Genomic DNA, 18,910 nt, shown 5'->3' with positions numbered 1-18,910 from the left:
CCGGCAAGTCTCCCAACCCAGAACCCTGGCGAAGGGCCGCCGTTGCTGCTATGATTGGAACCGCCGCTCCGGGGCCATTGCATCATAGATCACACCCCAGTCGAGTCCACCGTCCCCACATTGTCACCAGAGCGTCGCCGTGTCGCCTGGAGGAGCCGCTAGAGGAAGATCTTGTGCCGCCGTGTACATCCCCTTTAGGCAGCCACGCCACGATCGCGGGACTTGAGATCTCTTCCGTCCTCTTCACCAGTGGCGCACGGGCTTTCCCGGCGGCCACCTCTAGGGACAACGATGGGAGAGGGGAGGATGGAGGAGGAGGTGGTGGCGGCGGCTAGGGTTAACGCCCCAGGTTGCCCTGGAGTAGGCGGCGTGAGGAGCTCATGAGAGTTTATCTTTTGTTTCAGCTCCCGTCTTCCGTGAAAGGAATTTCGCGCGGATTTAAGAGGTTAAACATATCGCGGGTAATTGCACAAAAAGGAGTGTTCCAAATAAAATAAGATGTTTACCCCTAAGAAAAACATGTTAAAAATGTTGTCGGCAATTGCCCAAAAAGATGGAGTTCCCGTTCAAAAAAAAAAGCTAAAACGGGGTGCCCAAAAATAAAATAAAAAAGGATAGCCGTACATGTTATGTGCTGAGTTAATCTGGGGACAAAATTTTGAATCTAGAAGAACAATGGAAAATTAAAGAAAAATTTTGAATTTAGAAGAACAATGACAAATTAAGATTTATGTGGGTAAAGAAATATGACATCAAATGTTCCCGTTCCAAAATAAAAAAAATGCTAAAACGGGGTGCCCAAAAATAAAATAAAAAAGGATAGGCGCACATGTTATGTGCTGAGTTAATCTGGGGACAAAAGTTTGAATCTAGAAGAACAATGGCAAATTAAAACGAAATTTTGAATTTAGAAGGACAATGACAAATTAAAATTGATGTCGGTAAAGAAATATAACATCAGCGCATGTGTCATACGCGGGGGTAATCTGGTGACAATGATTTTTAACCTTGATCATTTGTTTTAGTTGCTAATTGTGCAGTGCAGCACAATGGGTCACCCTCTCACCGTTTGGTGTGCACCTTTTACGGGCACGAATGACTAGCCATGTGCCTCCATTATAAAGAAGGTCAAGTGTCCTCAACTTGCCGATGTGGGACTAAAGCAAAGCGTCCTCTGTTCCGCGGCTGGGGCACTTGAGTTATACTAATAATAAATAAACACGTCATCTGATGCTGAGCCTATCTGATGGTGGCACACAACTGCGTGCAATTCTTTTTTTTTTTTGCGATGGAAATAGGATGTTTTATTTCAAACTCATAGAATTACAATCCTTAGCAACAAGTTCAGAAATAAAAGGAGAGGGTGGGTTAAGCCAGCACGCAGTGCTATCTCCAGATCTACCATAATTTGCTAAGCAATGGGCAACTTTGTTTTGATCACGAGAAACTTTAACTGCGCGCAATTCGTTCAGGTTTGGAGTTGGAACATGCCTAGCAGAGCTCACCGGTCTCTATTCATACAGTGTTTCCTATTTTAGGCTCATCTTATTGGGTTTAGTTGCTGCATGCGGCTGCTGTGCCAAAGTAAAAAAAAACTCTTAAATCTCCACTACTCCCTCCTTCCCATAATATCTTTATCTTTAGCTAAGGACGGAAGCTTTTGTAGTTCTTCATTCATCACCCCTTTATATATTCGTTGATTTTGTGTTAACCTTAAAAAATTGACGGCTGAGATTTAAAAATAGATTTATACATAAGCAAGGAGTCAACGAATAATAAGTAGGTTAGGAAATAACGACTCGATCATGCTGACATACCTTTCGGCTGGGATAAAGAGAGAGACGTAGGAGATTGTGAGGAGAAAAAAAGGAAGACAGATAAAAAGAGGAAGACATGAGCTATGTGTATGCATCTGGAAGATTTCACCTTTATCAAGCAAACAAACTCCAAACGTGCATGGCACCTATTTTATATATTGCTGAATTTTCCCTATTATAGTTGACCTATCATGTTCTTGCACTAGACTTTTTCAATAGTATGACTGAATTTCGAAAATTGGTAGGAGAGGACGAGCGCGCACGCTCCTGTTATCTCCCACCATGGAACCTAGCATAGGGATGCGGGTTATACTCTATATTATATGTTTCCTGGTGGGGCATGCAGGGCATACATGGAGTTACGAATTAGGGCATGTACAATAGTTAACAAGACAGTCTTATCTTAAGTCTTGCATGTAATTCAGAGATGACAAAAAAAATATGTCTACAATGGGTTATATCTTAGCCTTATCTTCAATAACTAGCAATTCCTTAAAACTTGGTGAGACAAATTGTGCTAAGAGATCATCTCTTGTCTTATCTTAAATAAGAGAAGACAAGCCTTTTCTTACGAGTTCTCTCTCCTTCACCTCATCATTTATCCTATGTGACACTCCTAAGATAGCACTATTGTACATGCCCTTAGCATACGTACGTAACGGAGGTGGGGTTAAACGGGCGTTTGGCCCTGATGCGAGGATTGGTTATGTGCCAAGGTGTACCAGTGGAACAGCAACAGGGGTAACAGCGCGCAGTTGATCCCGTTTATGGTGGGGAGCGGTGCTTGTGCGGGCCAGCTAGCCCATTTATTATCGGACCGAATCAGCCTCTCCGTCTCTAACTGCTTATTTCTTCCAGGAAAAAACACCAGGGAAAAATAAGATAAGTTAGTGAGTCCAGGGAGTAGCAGCTGGTTATGTCATGATTGGCATACAAGGATTAATCTGAATTTTTTTGTTACATTACCTTTAAAATTACATTTCAACAGTACATCCGCATAATTCAGGGCATCCGACAAATACAGAACATAATTTAGCTATCAGGCACTGCAAGTGAGCTTTCAGGATACAAGGCGAAAATAGCGAAAATCCAGCAATATTTGAAATGATTGGTACTTGCATAGATGAATGACAGGGCGACATTTCAGGGGATTTTACCATTAAAACAGGAATTAAAAATGGAGGCATATGTGTATGTAATGGATAGTAGATGAATATGTCATCAGTAGCACATGGAGATTAATCTGAGATATTTGTTACAGGACCATGAAGCATGAAATAGTTTTAAACAACACATCTAGACAGCTCAGGGGCTCACGCAAATACATATTACTAAGATGACAGTACATAAGTATTTCAGGTGCATGGTAGGGAGCAGTCAGGATACAGGGTAAATATGCTAGCTGCTTGTATAGATTACTCATGGTTCGATAACAGGATCATGAGTAGGTTGCTTTCCATGTGCAGGTGTTCTTTCGATGCCCTCCCACTCCGCAGATTGAGCATTTTGATTCTTTCCTTTTCTTTTGAGGAGTGTCCCCTCTTAGGGGACACGTTGTGCTCTTGTGACCAGGGCCACGGCATATAGTGTGTAGAACCGTGTTCGTTTGCTTGTACTGCATCCAATACCTGTATCAACTTATGATGTGACCTTATTTTTTTTTGCTCTTTGCAGATCGGTCATCATATGGAGGCTTGTCTCTGCTGTTTGTTGGTCGACCGGCCTTGTGTTTTTGTTCTGGAGCTGATAATCCAATGAAATATTTGACGGCGCTACCTTCATCATCGCTCATGTGTCCATGTTGTGCTCCTTGGAAGAGAGTCAGTTCTGTACCTTTTGTCTTCTTCATTTCAATCATGTGTTGCAAACCCAAACCATCATGCTCAGCAGCTAAATATGTTAGTTTATCCATTGCTGCCCTAAGAGTTCCATCGCACAATCATATGCAATTGGATTTGCATCACCAAGTTTTACAACCTCTAAAGCATGTGTATAAAAATTTGAATGTCTGCTGAAATCTTGTCTCTTTGTAGGTGTGACAAGTGGGTTGGAAGTATATCTCTTGCATCTTTTGTCCACCTTTTGAGGATATGCTTTGATGGAATTTTGTCTATACCCAAGAAATCAAGAACCTGCAATGCAATTTTAAATTGTTGAGTATATACGGTTTTTTGAAGCAAGCCTGAACACTGATCCTACAATTTTTGTCTCAATATGGTGATTCTGTACCTTAACTGAACGGCAGCATACAGTCATGTGCGCTTGAAGTTACCACATTCACATGAGAGTTCTTCATCCTCAGCGACAACATGCACTATGTAGTATGTACAGTACTCTACACTACTTCTCGTATCTCTCTGGGTGGTACCGGTGTAAGTAATATTTCGAACCATTTTTAACTTCTACCCTGTATTGTCCTGCTTCATACAGGACCTCACCAAAATTCTCAAACATAGCTCGAGTGTAGATCCTGCTAGCGTGGAACTCCAGTGGTGTGTTCACCTTGTACATAAAAATTTTCTTTGTTAGTTTCTAGCAAGATTCGTAAAGCTTAAATTACAAGTACTAATATTAAATGCAGTAACGAAGCAACTCACTATCTTTGTTCGTTTTTTTTTTGGAACGAAGGCTCAAGAAGAGCCCGGCTTTGAATTAACAAAGCCATCAACCGGCCAGGATTACAAGGACAACCGCTTACAACGCAAAGAAAAGGGAACCGAGCGACGGATACAAGGTACTCAAGCAAAACAACTCAAGGCAGCAACAAATTGACGCTGCTACCAACACCCTACTGGACGACCTACACCAACAGAACAAAACTAGGGTCTTGGGAGGAATGCACCGCCGCGCAAGCTTCGTGATCACAGCCACCCTCGGAACCAGCCATGGACCAGACCACCACCTATTACTGCCTCTGCAAAGGGCCCCTACCCCTTCATCCTGGCTCGAAGGATGCCGTACCGGCAGACGGCGGCTCGGTTCACCCCAGAACCCAAATGGATGGCCTCCAAGCTGCAAGGAGAAGAGACTAGAGCAGGACACAAGCCCATGGCACACTACAAACAAGCACCATCGTCGTCTGCGGCTCAGCCGCACCAAAGGGCGAGAGCTGTCGGCCACATTCGCAGAAGCAAGGGAAGCAGCGAAAAGTAGATCAAAGGCCAGCGCTGGATTCCCGGAGCACAATGCTCCCACCCAAAGGTATATCGTTGTCGCCGAAGAGGGGAACCCGATCCCCTCTTGCCCAGGCTCGTGGGCGTCGACCCACCGGCGACCTCGTCAGGGACCCTCCAGCAGCAACCTATGAAGAAACCAAGCTGACTCCCGCCACCATCACATCCACAACCAAACTCTCTCTCCGCCCCTGCAATCCCCGGACGGTGCCTCCAAGAAGGAACACGACACGGACATGCCGTCGCCGCCCGAAGCAGGGGACCTAGGCTTTCACCTAGGAGGGGGCGGAAGGAGGGGGGAGGATCCACACCACAGCCTCCAAGGGGGGGAACGGCGCCCAAGGCGTCGCCTTTGGTGTGACCGCCGCGCCGGCCAGGGGTTTCCCCCGGATCCAGCCCCGCCCGACGAGATCCGCGCAGCCAACAACCGAGAGCAGCGGCCTAAGCCACCAGGACCCAGATCTGGCCAAGGAAGGAGCAGATCGGGGCGGAGGGGATGGACTTCATCAGTGGCATACCTGCGGGGAGGGATGCACACCTGCGACCGTCGACCACCGCCACCTCGTCACCCGCAAGACCGAGGAGGCGCCTAGCTCGCACCGGCAGGGCGGCCCGCCGCCAGGACCACCCCACCCTCACCTGCCGGGGCCGCCGCCCCGCGTGCCGAGGCCCTGCCCGAGACGAGCACCCGCCGAATCCCCGCCGCCACCTTCATCGGTGTCGAGCGCGCGCGCCGGAGCACACCTCAGGCGGCGGCGGAGAGGAAGGGGGGAGGAGGGGGCGCGGCTGTGGCGGCTAGGGTTGCCCCCGGGTCGCCTCGGAGGAGACGACGCGGGGGGAGAAGGCGCCTAATATTTGCCGTACTATCTTTGTTCGTCGCTCTTCATAGTTATCATTCGCCTCTCCATCGAAAAGAAACCTCATGTATTGCCTTCATATGTGCATGGGGCAGCTTGCTGGCACATATCCTTTTAAATTGTTCAGTGCATTTTCACGAAACCATTGCAGCAAACTGGATAATAAATCTATTTTGAACTCACCGAGCATCCAGATACTATCTCTTGCATACATTTGGTTCTCTCGACGTTGAGCCTACTTTTTCCGTATCTTATTCCCAATCCAATTTCCCACGAATATAGGTTATATAGGTTATAGAAGTCGTACGCCTCCCCCAATGAACCGAAGTTGTATCCAACAGCTGGTACTACAACGGTATTTGTTCTCTTTTCCGCATATCCTCTTAATGTTTTCTCAAGGGCACATACTCTTCCAGCACAAGGTGGACGCTCGAGAGGGGCTCGCCCAATATGAACCCTGCATCATTAATACTGAATCAATCTTGAGGGTAAAGGGTTGCCTTCCTTTTACTAAAGAATGCAAATTTAACACGTGAGCAACATGTAATACATCAATACATTTGCCTTCTTTTTCGTCAGGTATGTGGAGACCCTTGCAAATACATTTTTACAGTATTATAGTTGACCATGAACAGCTATGTCAGAGATCTAAAATGTTCGGACAAATCTTTAGCGTACTAGCTTCATAGTTGACCATGAACAGCTACAAAATTATGACCATCAATATACTTTCAGATATGTTTCGGCCTACTTGTTTTCTAAGTTCGGACTGAACAAGACGAACAGAGGGGTACCTTTTTGTCCACCCAGGGGCCCGACGGTCATCTTTTCTTGTTGATTGTTGTGAATCGGCCGCCGACAAGCTCAGTTCCTCGCAGCCGTTGTTCTCAGCGACCTGGATTGTAAGCGGAGCGTCGCCAATATCTCCCATGCTCGATTCAACAGCTGACTGTGTAAAACAAGTATCCAGTTCACCCGCTGGATTGAAATCGATTGATGCAAGATCCAGCAAGGAGAACCTGCAAATCGCCCCACGCATCCTTGAGTAGTTGCCGCAAAAGATTTAGAGTAAGTACGTCCACAGGATTAACTAGCAACCATACCTATCCACCAGATCTGATAAGAACTCCAGTCCATTGCCGACCTCCTCCGCCGTCGCCATGACCTCTCGTCTTTGCTGATGGCGATGTAGATCAGTCGAAATGAAGGGCCGGGGTAGGGGTTGGGGGCTCGGCCTTTGTGGTGGCCCCGAGCTGGCATTTATTTTCCTCTGCTATGTGTAGGCCGTTGTCTGGAGGGAACTTGTGTCCATCTCCGTCACGTACCGCGATTCATATTATGTACCAACGGTACACTCCACATGCGCCGTCGTTACCGTGCGCCGTGGACGTCGCCTCGTACGTATCGCACTATTCTCGTCTGTAGCGTATACGTCCACCCGGAAGAGGCCCATTGTTTCGGTCCTGTCCTATTGGTCCACGTACCAGGAGCACGCGCGCCCGTCCTCTCTATCGCCGTTGAATTTTCCCTACTATAGTTCACCTCTCACGTTTTTGCACTGGACTTCTTCAGTAGTATGAAGAATACAATACGATTTGCCGCTTAAACACTTCACTCATGGGCAATTGGAGATATAAGCAACATCCGTGTGAACTCAAATTTCTGTGTGGGCTCATTCTAAAAGAGAAAAAGCGTGTCGCTTGCGCACTCGAGAAATCTCAGAAGTTATTTTATTTGTACCACATCTACAAAAATTGATCCGCACACATTGCGTGATGTGTTCTTTGGGTAGGAGGATGTGAGGATATTTGTTTCCCGTTGCAACGCACGGGCACCTTTGCTAGTAAGTATTAAAGGAGAGTTGGGGATTGTACGTTGGTACGCCCCAACTCCCTCCATCCCTCCCTCTTATAAATTAATAAAAACTCTTGAATTAATCAAAGTATAAACCTCTTAAATTGCTTAGGTTGGTATGTCGGTAGAGTAAAAAAACTCTTAAATTTTGGTAGTGGATGAAGCTGGAGTAGACCCTTGACTTAATAAAAAGGAATAATCATTTCCAGTAATAGTGTCGACGTGATTAACACCATCAAAACCAGGCATCTGGTAAATCGATTTAGTATTGTACAATACCATTCTTATTGTTTGAAGATGTGCAGCAGCGCATGAATGCAGTTCACCGGTCTGGTATTGGCTTTACTTTGCTTGCTCGCAATGAGACCCCAGAATTAACCTACTCCATTCCTAAAAAGGCAAACCATTTTTTTAGACTATTGAATGTGATGTGGCGAGAGTTAATTAACCAGTTATAATTAACTTTTGTCAGTTAGTCCTGATCTAAAGTTGTTGTTATTGATAAACATTATATTGAATGATGTCTAAATTGCACATTGCTTCCTCTTGCTTATTCTATCTTCTACTCTCCCTATTCGGCTATGATTTATCTGCCGACTCTATTGCCTAGTCGCCACAACATCGGCCATCCTTGTAAACCCTACTTCTCCCGAGTTGGTGACCCGCCTACCTTGTATCCACCACCCACAGTCGGCATCACAACACACCACCTCATTCTGCTCGAGCCACCTCTTCTACGAAGTCGCCGCACCGCCGGTCATCCCACTAAACACCACTTCTTCAACGTCGGCGACCCACCTCCCCTATATCCACACCCGCTACCAGCGTCATTACTGCGCCGCCTCATCCTGCTCGAGGTGCCTCTTCTCCCGAGTCGCTGCAGACTTATGGTAAATCTTATAACCTTAAAGTCAAATGTGTAAATTTCCCAACATTTCGAGAAGCTTGGCAAGTTTGCGTTGCATGTTTATCAACCATTCTCAATCTAGGGTGATCATGTCGATGTGGAAGATATATTGTGAACCACTTGTCTGCTCTTGCCCTTCTTAAGTTTGCTGATATTTTTTTCTATTGTTCATGTTAGTTATCATCGTTTCTACAAAATTTTAAAGTTTATTTGGGTCAAAATATGAATAAAGTGTAACGAGCAGTTTCTGTTATCTGGTTTCTATTTTAAGGGGAAATAAGTATCTTCGACTAACGAAAAAATACAAGGATAAGTTTCAAGTCACCATAGATCTATTGTGAACAAAAGCAAACTGGGGTGCCACAGGGGGCAAACGCGTAGAACACTAGAGCGCCTAGGTGGGTGCTTGGGCCCACCATGGCTTCCCAAACAACTGACAATGCCCGATAGGGTATATATCAAAAAAAAACTTTCCTGCATTTTTATCGTGTATTTTGCTGCCACCTCTTCGTGATCTCATCTACATCCTTGTTCTGGTACATTGCAGAAGGTCAAATTGATCTACACGATGATCATTTTAAAACAAACTATCAATATTTTTTAAAAAGGGTGAACATTTTTATATACATGATGAATAGTTTCTTGATTGATGGCAAACCAAATTAATACATGATAAACATTGTTCAAAAAGTATGAACATTTATTAAATGTGTAATCAACATTTTTGAAGTACACAACAAACATTTTTTACAACCACTAGGAACATTTTTTTAAACACGAAGAACATTTTTAATACATGAAAATTGTTGTTTCATATTAAGACAAAATAGTTGACGTATTCCAAAAAATGTGGATATATCATAATTTGTTTTGTGTACTTGTGGAAAAATTGAGAGTACAAAAGGAAATGGAAAAACAGAAGAAAAAAAGACAACAGTAGAGAAAAAAGAAAAATAATTTAAAATAAAAATGGGAAATAAAAATAAAGAGGTAAATTCAAAAAATGAAAGAAAATAAAGAAATCTGGACATGAAACTAAGCTATCGCAAACAAAAAAGGATGTGAAAAATTCCTACGCAAAACCTTTTCAAATTAATATTTTTTTATTCACCCAGTTTTAGTATATATATATATATATATATATATATATATAGTTTTTAATATGTCATGAGATTTTTTCTTAAAATTGGGTGAACAAAATTTCACATTCCATAAAAACCTTTTCAAGTACATGTTGAACATTTATTAGATACGGGTTAAAAGTTTTTTCATATGAGTGTTGACATTTTTTAATTTTTTCAAAAATATTTTATAGGTGATAGTAATATTTAAATTTGTATGGACATTTTTATATGTCATGGATGTTTTCTTGAATCTGTGAACATTTTATAAATGTTATGAATATTTCATTGAATCTTACAAATACTTTTCAAATTCTGGGAACATATTTTACATTAAAAAAAATTAGAATTTTTTCTCTTGAACAATGCCACTGGCCAGGTAGAGAGTGCCATTGAGGTCTGAAAAACAACACAAAGCACATGATATAGAAAACCTACAAGGGCAGTGAGCAACAGCAAAAACATATTGATAAATAAATGTAGTAATCCAGCTATACTTCAGCTGACATAGACACTGAACTATCCTTTTATTTATTTACCGGATGAATGATCTTTTTTCTCACAATAGCCAACCAATTAGTACATGTTTAACACATCTAAAGAACAATACTTAATATGGTTTTCTGTACTTAAACCTGCAACCAATTGAAGAACCACTGAAGCTTCTATCTATATGGATTTCCTTTATGATACATATATGTACCTCGCCAACTTTAATCTCTTTTGCGCCATCTCCACAAACTATCTTAGCAAGATAGCCTTCCTCCATGCATTCCATCTCCACGGTAGCTTTATCCTGGTGACCACACATGTGCTCGACAATTAGCTAGCAGCACAAGTTGTGCCCTGGGTGTGAATGACAAGAAACAAAACTTACGGTTTCCACTTCGCAAAGAACTTCCCCAGGTGAAACTTTGTCTCCTTCCTTCTTCAACCACCTTGCAATATTTCCCTACAAGCCATTCAAAAGTTTTTTACACCACAAAGACAATCGAAGAAACACATGCATGTTGGTCATGCTTTATGTTTTATCTGTACATTTATTTCCAATTTTAGTAATTACCCCGGTCATAGTAGGGGAAAGAGAAGGCATCCCGATTGCCTCATGCAGTGGCAAATCTAAAATGGTATATAGCTTTGTTAAAAATGTTATATGAAGATATCAGCTTGTCTGTATCATCTTATAACTCAAATCTGGAAACAATTTTAATACACAGATAGCTTGACAAGAGAGAGAGGTACCTGCCCCACTTGAAAAATGTCTGGCCAAAACTACCTGTGTACTGAAAAATAGAAACGGACATTCAAACACATGGTACTTACCTATTTGAAAGGGGGGGGGGGGGGGGGGGGGGGGGGGGGGGGGGGGGGCACGGCCCCCTCAGACTTCCATGTTGTCCCCCGTTGCTTGTTTGCAATTCCTCAGTCTCTTTGAATTCTTTGAATCATCCGGTTCCTTATTTGGAATAAAAGAAGCAACTAACATCACTGTATTAAAAGAAAGACTAATTTGTGTGGCTCAGCTTTATAAGCAAGCATCGTAAACTTCCCCTTAGTACTTACCTATTTCAAGTATCTTTTTTTTAGGGGAACTATTTCAAGTATCTTAAATACGCATTTACACAGAGTTGACAGAAAATTTGGGTTCAAAAGATCAAATTACAATGAATATGTAGATGATGAGGAACGCCAGATTTTGGACCTGCAGGCCGATGCGTAGCTGCCGCTGCGGCAGGTGAGAGCTCGGGATCAACGGGGTTAGGCGTGGGTTGAAGGGAACCCGGCGTCAACAGACACGACTAGGAGGAGGATGGTGGCGCGGGTCAGCTTATGCCATGGCAGAGAATAGGGTGTTGAGGAGTGTTACGATCGATGGTGTGCACGTATTTATAAGCACTGTCCAATTACTCGCTCCGTCCCAGAATATAAGACGTTTTTGCAAGCTCGGAATAGTAGATGACTAAGCAAGATTAGAGTTACAATAGAAAAGGTAGCATGAGGCGAACGCATGTAAATCTATGCGACTAAGCAAGATCATGTGACAGTACTTTTTGGCTATTTCTATTGGGAGCTCATCCACTAGTGTGTTGAATGCCTCTGGCTTTGATCTAAAGAAATTCGCTTATGGCAAAACTTAATTTCTTGGGAGCTTCATTCATCCCAAATCGAGTGGTCGTGAGGTACAAGTTGCTATTCAAACCACAGTTTGGTCTAAGGAAATTCGCTGACACACTGCTGAGTAGTAATGACGAACGCGCACAAGTTGAAGAGATGAGAACATTCAAATCACAATCTTGGGTAAACACAGAAGAAATACACCTGTATACACAACATTCAGACCACAATGGACATGTAAGGAAGAACAAACTAGACAACCCACCATTGATCAATCTTCGACATCAGACATAATCCTTTTCATCATTGACAAAAAAGGCAATCTCACATCAGACATAATCCTTTTCACCATTGAAAAAAAAATGAATGAGGAAAAGGTATGTCAGTGGCCTATGGAAGATGCACTATCGCTACACCCTTTTACCAGGGGGAAAGTATCTAGTGCTCCCAGGCTTGGGGTGCTCCCGGTGCTCCAAATGTCCGAAAAACATTTTTAAAATATTCAAAAAATTCTGAAAAAAATGCAGCACATCGACGGAACATCGATATCTCTTGTCAGAAAATTTCAAATCAAAATTCGAAACATTGCTCGAGATAGAAAAATGACAAATTTTTGTACATAACATAAGTTGGGCTTTAGTTTTGGCCCATTATCACATTGATGTCAAATTTGTCATTTTTGTATCTCAAGCAATGTTTCGAATTTTGATTTGAAATTTTGTGACAAGAGGCATCGATGTTCCATCGATGTGCTGCATTTTTTTCAGAATTTTTTGAAAATTTTTAAAAATGTTTTTCGCATCAAAGCACCGGGAGCACCCTAAACCTGGGAGCGCTAGATACTTTCCCTTTACCAGGGATGCTTCAAGTTAACTGGGCCTGGCCCATTTATGTGTGTCCTTCACGCGAGGCTAGGCTAGGGGCCGTGACACATACTCGTGCTCTTATTTCATCCTCACATTGCGCAGTTAGGAGAAAAAGTACAGCATAAACGCCACAAAACTATATAAGAAAAATTCAGCAACAGAAGACTGGCACCTTGCAGCAATACGATACACAATCTTCTTTGAATCGGATTCAGTAGAACACGGCGCAAAAGTAGCTAGGCAACAATTTTCCACCAGTCAAGTAACGCAAGGGAAAAAAGGTGTATCGACCATTTGCCGATAAATAGGTTAAACATCTTGTGCCGACTATGATCTGTTTGTTTGCTCTTGGTTTCCAGCCCTCATTGCCGAAAAATGAGGCGTGGTTATTGTGGTCTTTATTTGTGAGAGCCTACACAGAAAAACTGCTCTCAATCATCATCATTTACAGCAGAGAAAAAGAACTCCTACAGCAGCATGGTCGTCGGGTCCTCGAGGTAGCCCTTGAATGCCTTGAGCCATTCCGCACCCATGGCACCTGCAAAACGTGAGTGGTAGGTAATGAACAGAAAACCTTTGTCATAGATACATAGGAATGAGAATCATCATCCACTGGTTCAGAGTCGGCAAGAAAGAAAAACGTACCGTCGATGACCCGGTGGTCGCAGCTTAGCGTGGCTGACATGAAGGACCCGATTTCGTACTGGCCCTCAGCCGCCCCGGGGATTACCCTCTTCTCAGCTGCTCCAGAAAAAAATCCAACCGCGTGGTAAGTAACAGAGTAAGTAGTATAACCGAGGGGTTTCGGTATGGATCCCCAACTATTAGGCAGCATATTACCAGAGCCGATGGCCAAGATTGCCGATTGAGGAGGGTTTACGATGGCGCAGAATTGCTTGATTCCGAAAGGGCCTCCCAGATTAGAGACGGTGAAAGTGCCACCCTGCAAAGTGTAGCATCAAAACTATCAAGGACGAATACTATTGAACACTCTTGCATTCTAGATATATGTTCCGCTCTATACCTCATAATCTTCTGGTTTTAGACTGTTATCCTTTGCTCTTGAAGCCAACTGCTTCACCTCATCAGCAATAGCGGCCAAGCCTTTCTTGTCCGCGTCCTGTATAAACAACACAGGTCAAAGGGGCAGATGATATGAAGAATGGCACGGTGAACTTAGTTCCGAGTCGAGCAACCCACCCTAACTACTGGAACAAACAAACCGTGCTCAGTCTGTACAGCAACATTAATGTTCACGTTGTGATACCTGCATGGGAAACAGATGAAATACATTACGTTCTGACTAATGAAAATGAAGCTCCAATCTTAATTGACCTACTGTCCATATCTTACTGGCGAATAAAATCATTCATCCAGGAACTGTTACAGGCAGGAACCTTACGAAGAGCCAATGCTGCAGCCTGCATAGTAAACAGCAATCAGCTCAATACTGTAGTGTAGAGATACACAAAGCAACTGAGAATTGTGTGAAGAACCCACAATAAACTTATTCAGATAACATTTCCTACCGCTCAAGTAAACACATTGCATAAAGATAAAAAGGAGCATCAGAAACCACCATACGTCAAAACTTACCTTAATAACAAGATCATTAATAGATATCTTCTTCCCACCAGATGCATCCTGCATCGGATTCAACTCACTCCGCAATCTAGAATAAAACAAAATAATGGATGGATCTTCCGTGTCAGAAGCAAAATAATGGTGCAGGCAAAAGATAGGGCTGATTACCCAAACAATGATTGAGCAAATTATTCATCTAGTTCACGGAAAATGGGTAATGTGTAAGATAAATTATTAAATGTACGAACGATGTCCATACTTGATAAGTTTGTCAACACGGCTATCAACTGTCAGATAGTAGTGAGGGATAGTCTGCTTAGATTGCAGCAGGCGGTTTGCAGTAACCTGAGGAAAACAAAATTAGATGCCGTCAATTGCAGTAGAGCATACCATAAGCGACACGTACATTTGAAGAACTCCACAGCATTGATTTTACCTTCCGTATTTGTGTATTTGGAAGATCCACATAACCTAGTCCTGGAGCTGCTGCAGCTTCCTTCTTCGAACCCTTGGCTGCAGAAGCTTCATCAAGCATAAGCATAACATTATCAGTTGACTGAACCCTTCTACTTGCTGGATACATTTTTATGCAGATTAAACACTTTAAATACACCTTTTCTACCATCCACTAATTATCCTACAAATGAGAGTGGCGGTGAGTAAAAAAATGGTGGCGGAGAAAAGGTGAGAAATCTAAGACAGTTCATGACTAATCATGCTCAGTTTTTGGACTCAATGACTTTTGTTCGCACTGGCAAGGACAAAAATAGACAGAAGAGAGCATACACAAGTAATCCTCAATGTCTGCCTTCAAAATACGCCCATCTGGACCAGTACCTTTTAAGCTTGAAAGCGGTACCTGTTTGGGGCACAATTCTGAAGGTCAAAAACTGCATTTCTTATGGACAATCAGGATATCTGAAATGTAAGGGCTTACATTGTTGTCTTCTGCCAACTTTCTGGCAACGGGACTGGAGAATAAGCGATCCCCTGACTGAGAAGATTCTTCAGTCTTTGTAGCTGTTGGCTCGGGGGCCTTGGAAACCTCTTTCTTCTCTTCTTTTGGTTCCACGGGCTCAGATTGGGGTTTTGATTCAGCTGGAGCTGCAGCTGAAGACGAAGCCTTGTAATCCTTAAATTTCTCAATATCACCCTCCTCTTCCACAGTTATGGCAATAATCTAGTTCACAAACAAAAAACTTGTGGTCGTTAGTCCAACAACTATGTTAAGAGACAGTGGCAAAAAGAAGCGTCTCCTATGCATCAGGATATAGCATATATGTACCTCGCCAACTTTAATCTCTTTTGCGCCATCTCCACAAACTATCTTAGCGAGATAGCCTTCCTCCATGCATTCCATCTCCACGGTAGCTTTATCCTGGTGACCACACATGTGCTCGACAATTAGCTAGCAGCACAAGTTGTGCCCTGGGAATAAATGACGAGAAACAAAACTTACGGTTTCCACTTCGCAAAGAACTTCACCAGGTGAAACTTTGTCTCCTTCCTTCTTCACCCACTTTGCAATATTCCCCTACAGGCCATTAAAAGTTTTTTAACCACATAGACAATCAAAGAAACACATGCACGTTGGTCATGCTTTATGTTTTATCTGTCAGCACTTTGCATTTATTTCCAATTTTGAGTAAATTACCTCGGTCATAGTAGGGGAAAGAGAAGGCATCCCGATAGCCTCATGTGGTGGCAAATCTATAAATGGTTGATAACTTTGTTAAAAATGTTAGATATCAACTTGTTTGTATCATCTTATAACTCAAAGCTGGAAATGATTTTAATACACAGATAGCTTGACAAGAGAGAGGTACCTGCCCCACTTGAAAAATGTCTTGCCGAAACTACCTGTCCACTGAAAAATAGCAACAGACAGTCAAAACATGGTTACAGCTATGATGAACTAGCATAGAATATATGGACGTGGAAATTCAGGAAAAAGACATAAACGAGAGTGCATACCATGAGAACAAGCTATTGACCCCAGTAGCAGCAATTGGCATCCGTTTGGAGCTGTAGCTTCCCCTTGCTTCTCGTGATGATACCTGCGAATAATAGATGAGACAGCCCACCGAAGTCAGAATACACAACTAGTCTCCAATTAAATAAGTAGGATTGTAATCACAACTGCATAACCTTGAAGGCATGGAGATCTTTTTCAGACTGCCTGTCTAGGAAAATGCTCGACCTTCCAACCTTTTTCCCGTACTCCCCATGAACACTAGAACTTGAGACAGCTGCAGCAGGGCAAGACCGATTATTTTTAATGTAAGCAAGCCCGTAAATGAGGAAATTGCCGTTCCACACACTGAAACCAAAACAGTATGTGTTGCAAAGGTTCGTATTAGGAGATAACTGATATACACTAGAGTTTCCTTTTAGAAGAACTAGTGGCCATTCAAATAGCAACACAGTTAATTGTATTTTCATTGCTGACATCTCAATTGCTTAAACATGAGAGGACGAAATGAGCATTCACTTCATATTGAATTTAAAGGCTAGAAGGTTTGTTAAGCAGTAACTCTGTTTTAGAGGTGTAGCTGCTGCCTCTTTCAAATCTCAGGAAGAAAATTTCATCAGATTGCACCCCACTACTGTCAGAGGGGGAGCTTGTCACGGCTGATATACAATACAAGGATAACAAAACCCTGAGCCCTACTCCAGCACCAAACATGGTAGTACGCTGGTAGGGTCCTGAACCATAAGCATAAATCAGCTGCATCCTTGTGCAGCACCGAGGCAAAGTGTAGGAAACACTTCCATGCCATGGGTACTTGGCCGATAAAACATTGAAACATACATTGGGACTTGGGCAGCATACTGGTTTCAGTTTTCTCAAGAACAACTAGCGTATCAAGATACCGCCGGAATACGGACAGAGGAGCACGTACCGTCTTCTTTTGCAGCGGCGACAGAGAAGTGCCGAGCGATGCTCCCACGCTCGCAGTCCAGGACGCCGTGCACTCTTCGCAGCTGCACAAGCGAAACGTGTGCAACCATGAGCACATGAAAACGAGCCAGGGATTTACGGTTCCAAGAAAAAAAAATCACACGATTACATCGTTCACATCAACCAAAACCTATGTATGGTCTACATCTGCCACCTCTCTCCCCTGTGCTAAAAAAAATCAGAACACCGCCGTGTCCAGATTAATCTGTTCCAGTCGATCCACAGCCACACATCTCTACTCAGAATAACCTATCGACATTAATTTTCCACAATCCAAGTCGCTAAGGTGGGAATGCATGAGCGGGGTATGTGTGATCAATCTGACATAGGCAGCCGCAGGGGGGGCAGCCAGCGAGCGAACCCGCGGCCGCGGCCATCGTCACCGTCCGATTCTAAGCCATCGTCCCCGAGGCAGGATCGAATCTGATCGGATCAGGTGGGAGCCATGGGGGATTTGGGGTCAGGGACAGATCACCGGGCCACGAATTCGTCCGACAAACTGGGGCGCCGCTGGGGCGACGGCACGGATGGAGGGGAAGAGGTGGGGGTACCTTGCGGGAGTGGCGGAGGAGGAGCGCCATGGCGGCGGCGGCGCCGGCGACTGCGCGGCGGGGATCGGTGGGAAGAGGGAGGGGGAGAGATTCGCAGTGGCAGATGGAATCGAGCGTGGAGGAGGCGGTTGGTGCGCGGTCAGGAGGGCGCCCCTGCTCCTTTTCTCTGGCTTGTCTATTTTATTTTTTTATTTATAAAGTGAGCATTTTGTCATTTCGCACTGGCTGCTATTCATGGCATTGCCACCTCATCAAACTAAAAAATAGCAAGATGGGGACACTGTTTAATTTGCTTAATATATACTAGTATCGTTTATCATCCAAGTGCCAGCACTTCTTTATGCAGAAAAAGCATTTGTGTATCTGCTACGTGTCCAAAGGGCGTCGAAATGAAAAAATGCGGGTCATTGTTCTTGTGAGAATTTTTGACCGTCTTGTGGGATTATTTGATTTTATAAGTCAATCAATCAACGAACGGTTCGCTTGAGGTCGTTTTCTAGTAATTGTTTTCAAAGGCTAATACGAGTTTTCTTTGATGATTGATGTTGACGTAACCTAAGAGAACTTGGAGTAGACTTTTCTTGTCTATCATTCATGTCTGATGTTCAAAGTATCAAATAAAACAACTTAAAATGCCATAAAAGAAGGAGCGTTGACCAACACAACACGTGGACACTAGCTATAAGGAAATGAGAAGTTTAATTATGCCCAATGGTGCATCGCTGCACACAAGAAGACAAAAGGTGTTTGTTTTTTAATCATCTTCCGGTCAATTTGCGCTTCGGTTAGCTTGAATACAATACATGCTCTTGGGGCATATAAGCAACATCAAAATCACATCATGTGCAATGTTTTTATCAAATCGGTAGCCGAAGTCGTTTCAATATATGCGATGAGTGTTTTTTGCTTGTTTGCATCGGTCTGTGATGTGTTAACTCTACTCATGTGGCAATGATGTTGTGATGTGGAGAATGGTAAAAAGAAAATGACGTGATTAAATTGGGACAAGATGAGGTTGCCTAAGTGCAAAGGTGGGATGAGAATTTGTGACTTGAGAGTTTTTAACCAAGCTTGGCGCTTACTAGATACCCCTGAACGCTGGT

At 43.3% G+C, this 18,910-nt stretch overlaps 2 protein-coding genes across 5 annotated transcripts; both read right to left on the bottom strand.

Moving 5' to 3' along the window:
- Positions 1 to 3,009: 3,009 nt before the first annotated feature.
- LOC125523376 lies at positions 3,010 to 7,110 on the bottom strand. The gene is made up of 5 exons (XM_048688421.1): positions 6,951 to 7,110; positions 6,642 to 6,866; positions 6,031 to 6,304; positions 4,047 to 4,319; positions 3,010 to 3,949 (listed from the first exon to the last, which is right to left on the bottom strand). Exons 1-4 carry the CDS (start codon positions 7,007 to 7,009, stop codon positions 4,158 to 4,160), a joined length of 720 nt encoding a protein of 239 aa, XP_048544378.1. The 5' UTR covers positions 7,010 to 7,110; the 3' UTR covers positions 3,010 to 3,949; positions 4,047 to 4,157.
- A 5,773-nt stretch (positions 7,111 to 12,883) lies between these two features.
- LOC125523022 (dihydrolipoyllysine-residue acetyltransferase component 2 of pyruvate dehydrogenase complex, mitochondrial-like) lies at positions 12,884 to 17,967 on the bottom strand. Of its 4 annotated transcripts, none has more exons than XM_048688058.1 (19): positions 17,808 to 17,967; positions 17,198 to 17,279; positions 16,443 to 16,543; positions 16,269 to 16,351; positions 16,121 to 16,161; positions 15,949 to 16,004; positions 15,754 to 15,828; positions 15,580 to 15,672; positions 15,232 to 15,474; positions 15,081 to 15,153; positions 14,731 to 14,816; positions 14,554 to 14,639; positions 14,307 to 14,382; positions 14,064 to 14,131; positions 13,911 to 13,977; positions 13,735 to 13,830; positions 13,551 to 13,653; positions 13,356 to 13,451; positions 12,884 to 13,248 (listed from the first exon to the last, which is right to left on the bottom strand). In XM_048688058.1, exons 1-19 carry the CDS (start codon positions 17,835 to 17,837, stop codon positions 13,178 to 13,180), a joined length of 1,626 nt encoding a protein of 541 aa, XP_048544015.1. In that variant the 5' UTR covers positions 17,838 to 17,967; the 3' UTR covers positions 12,884 to 13,177. The 4 variants fall into 4 exon arrangements, with proteins under 4 accessions (XP_048544015.1, XP_048544016.1, XP_048544017.1 ...); XM_048688059.1 differs by having other exon boundaries at positions 14,731 to 14,807; XM_048688060.1 differs by having other exon boundaries at positions 15,132 to 15,153.
- Between the last annotated feature and the right edge of the window lie 943 nt (positions 17,968 to 18,910).

The sequence above is a fragment of the Triticum urartu genome, chromosome 7, assembly GCF_003073215.2.
Source record: "Triticum urartu cultivar G1812 chromosome 7, Tu2.1, whole genome shotgun sequence".
Lineage (NCBI taxonomy): Eukaryota > Viridiplantae > Streptophyta > Magnoliopsida > Poales > Poaceae > Triticum > Triticum urartu.
This window is presented reverse-complemented; position numbering and strand designations above follow the sequence as displayed.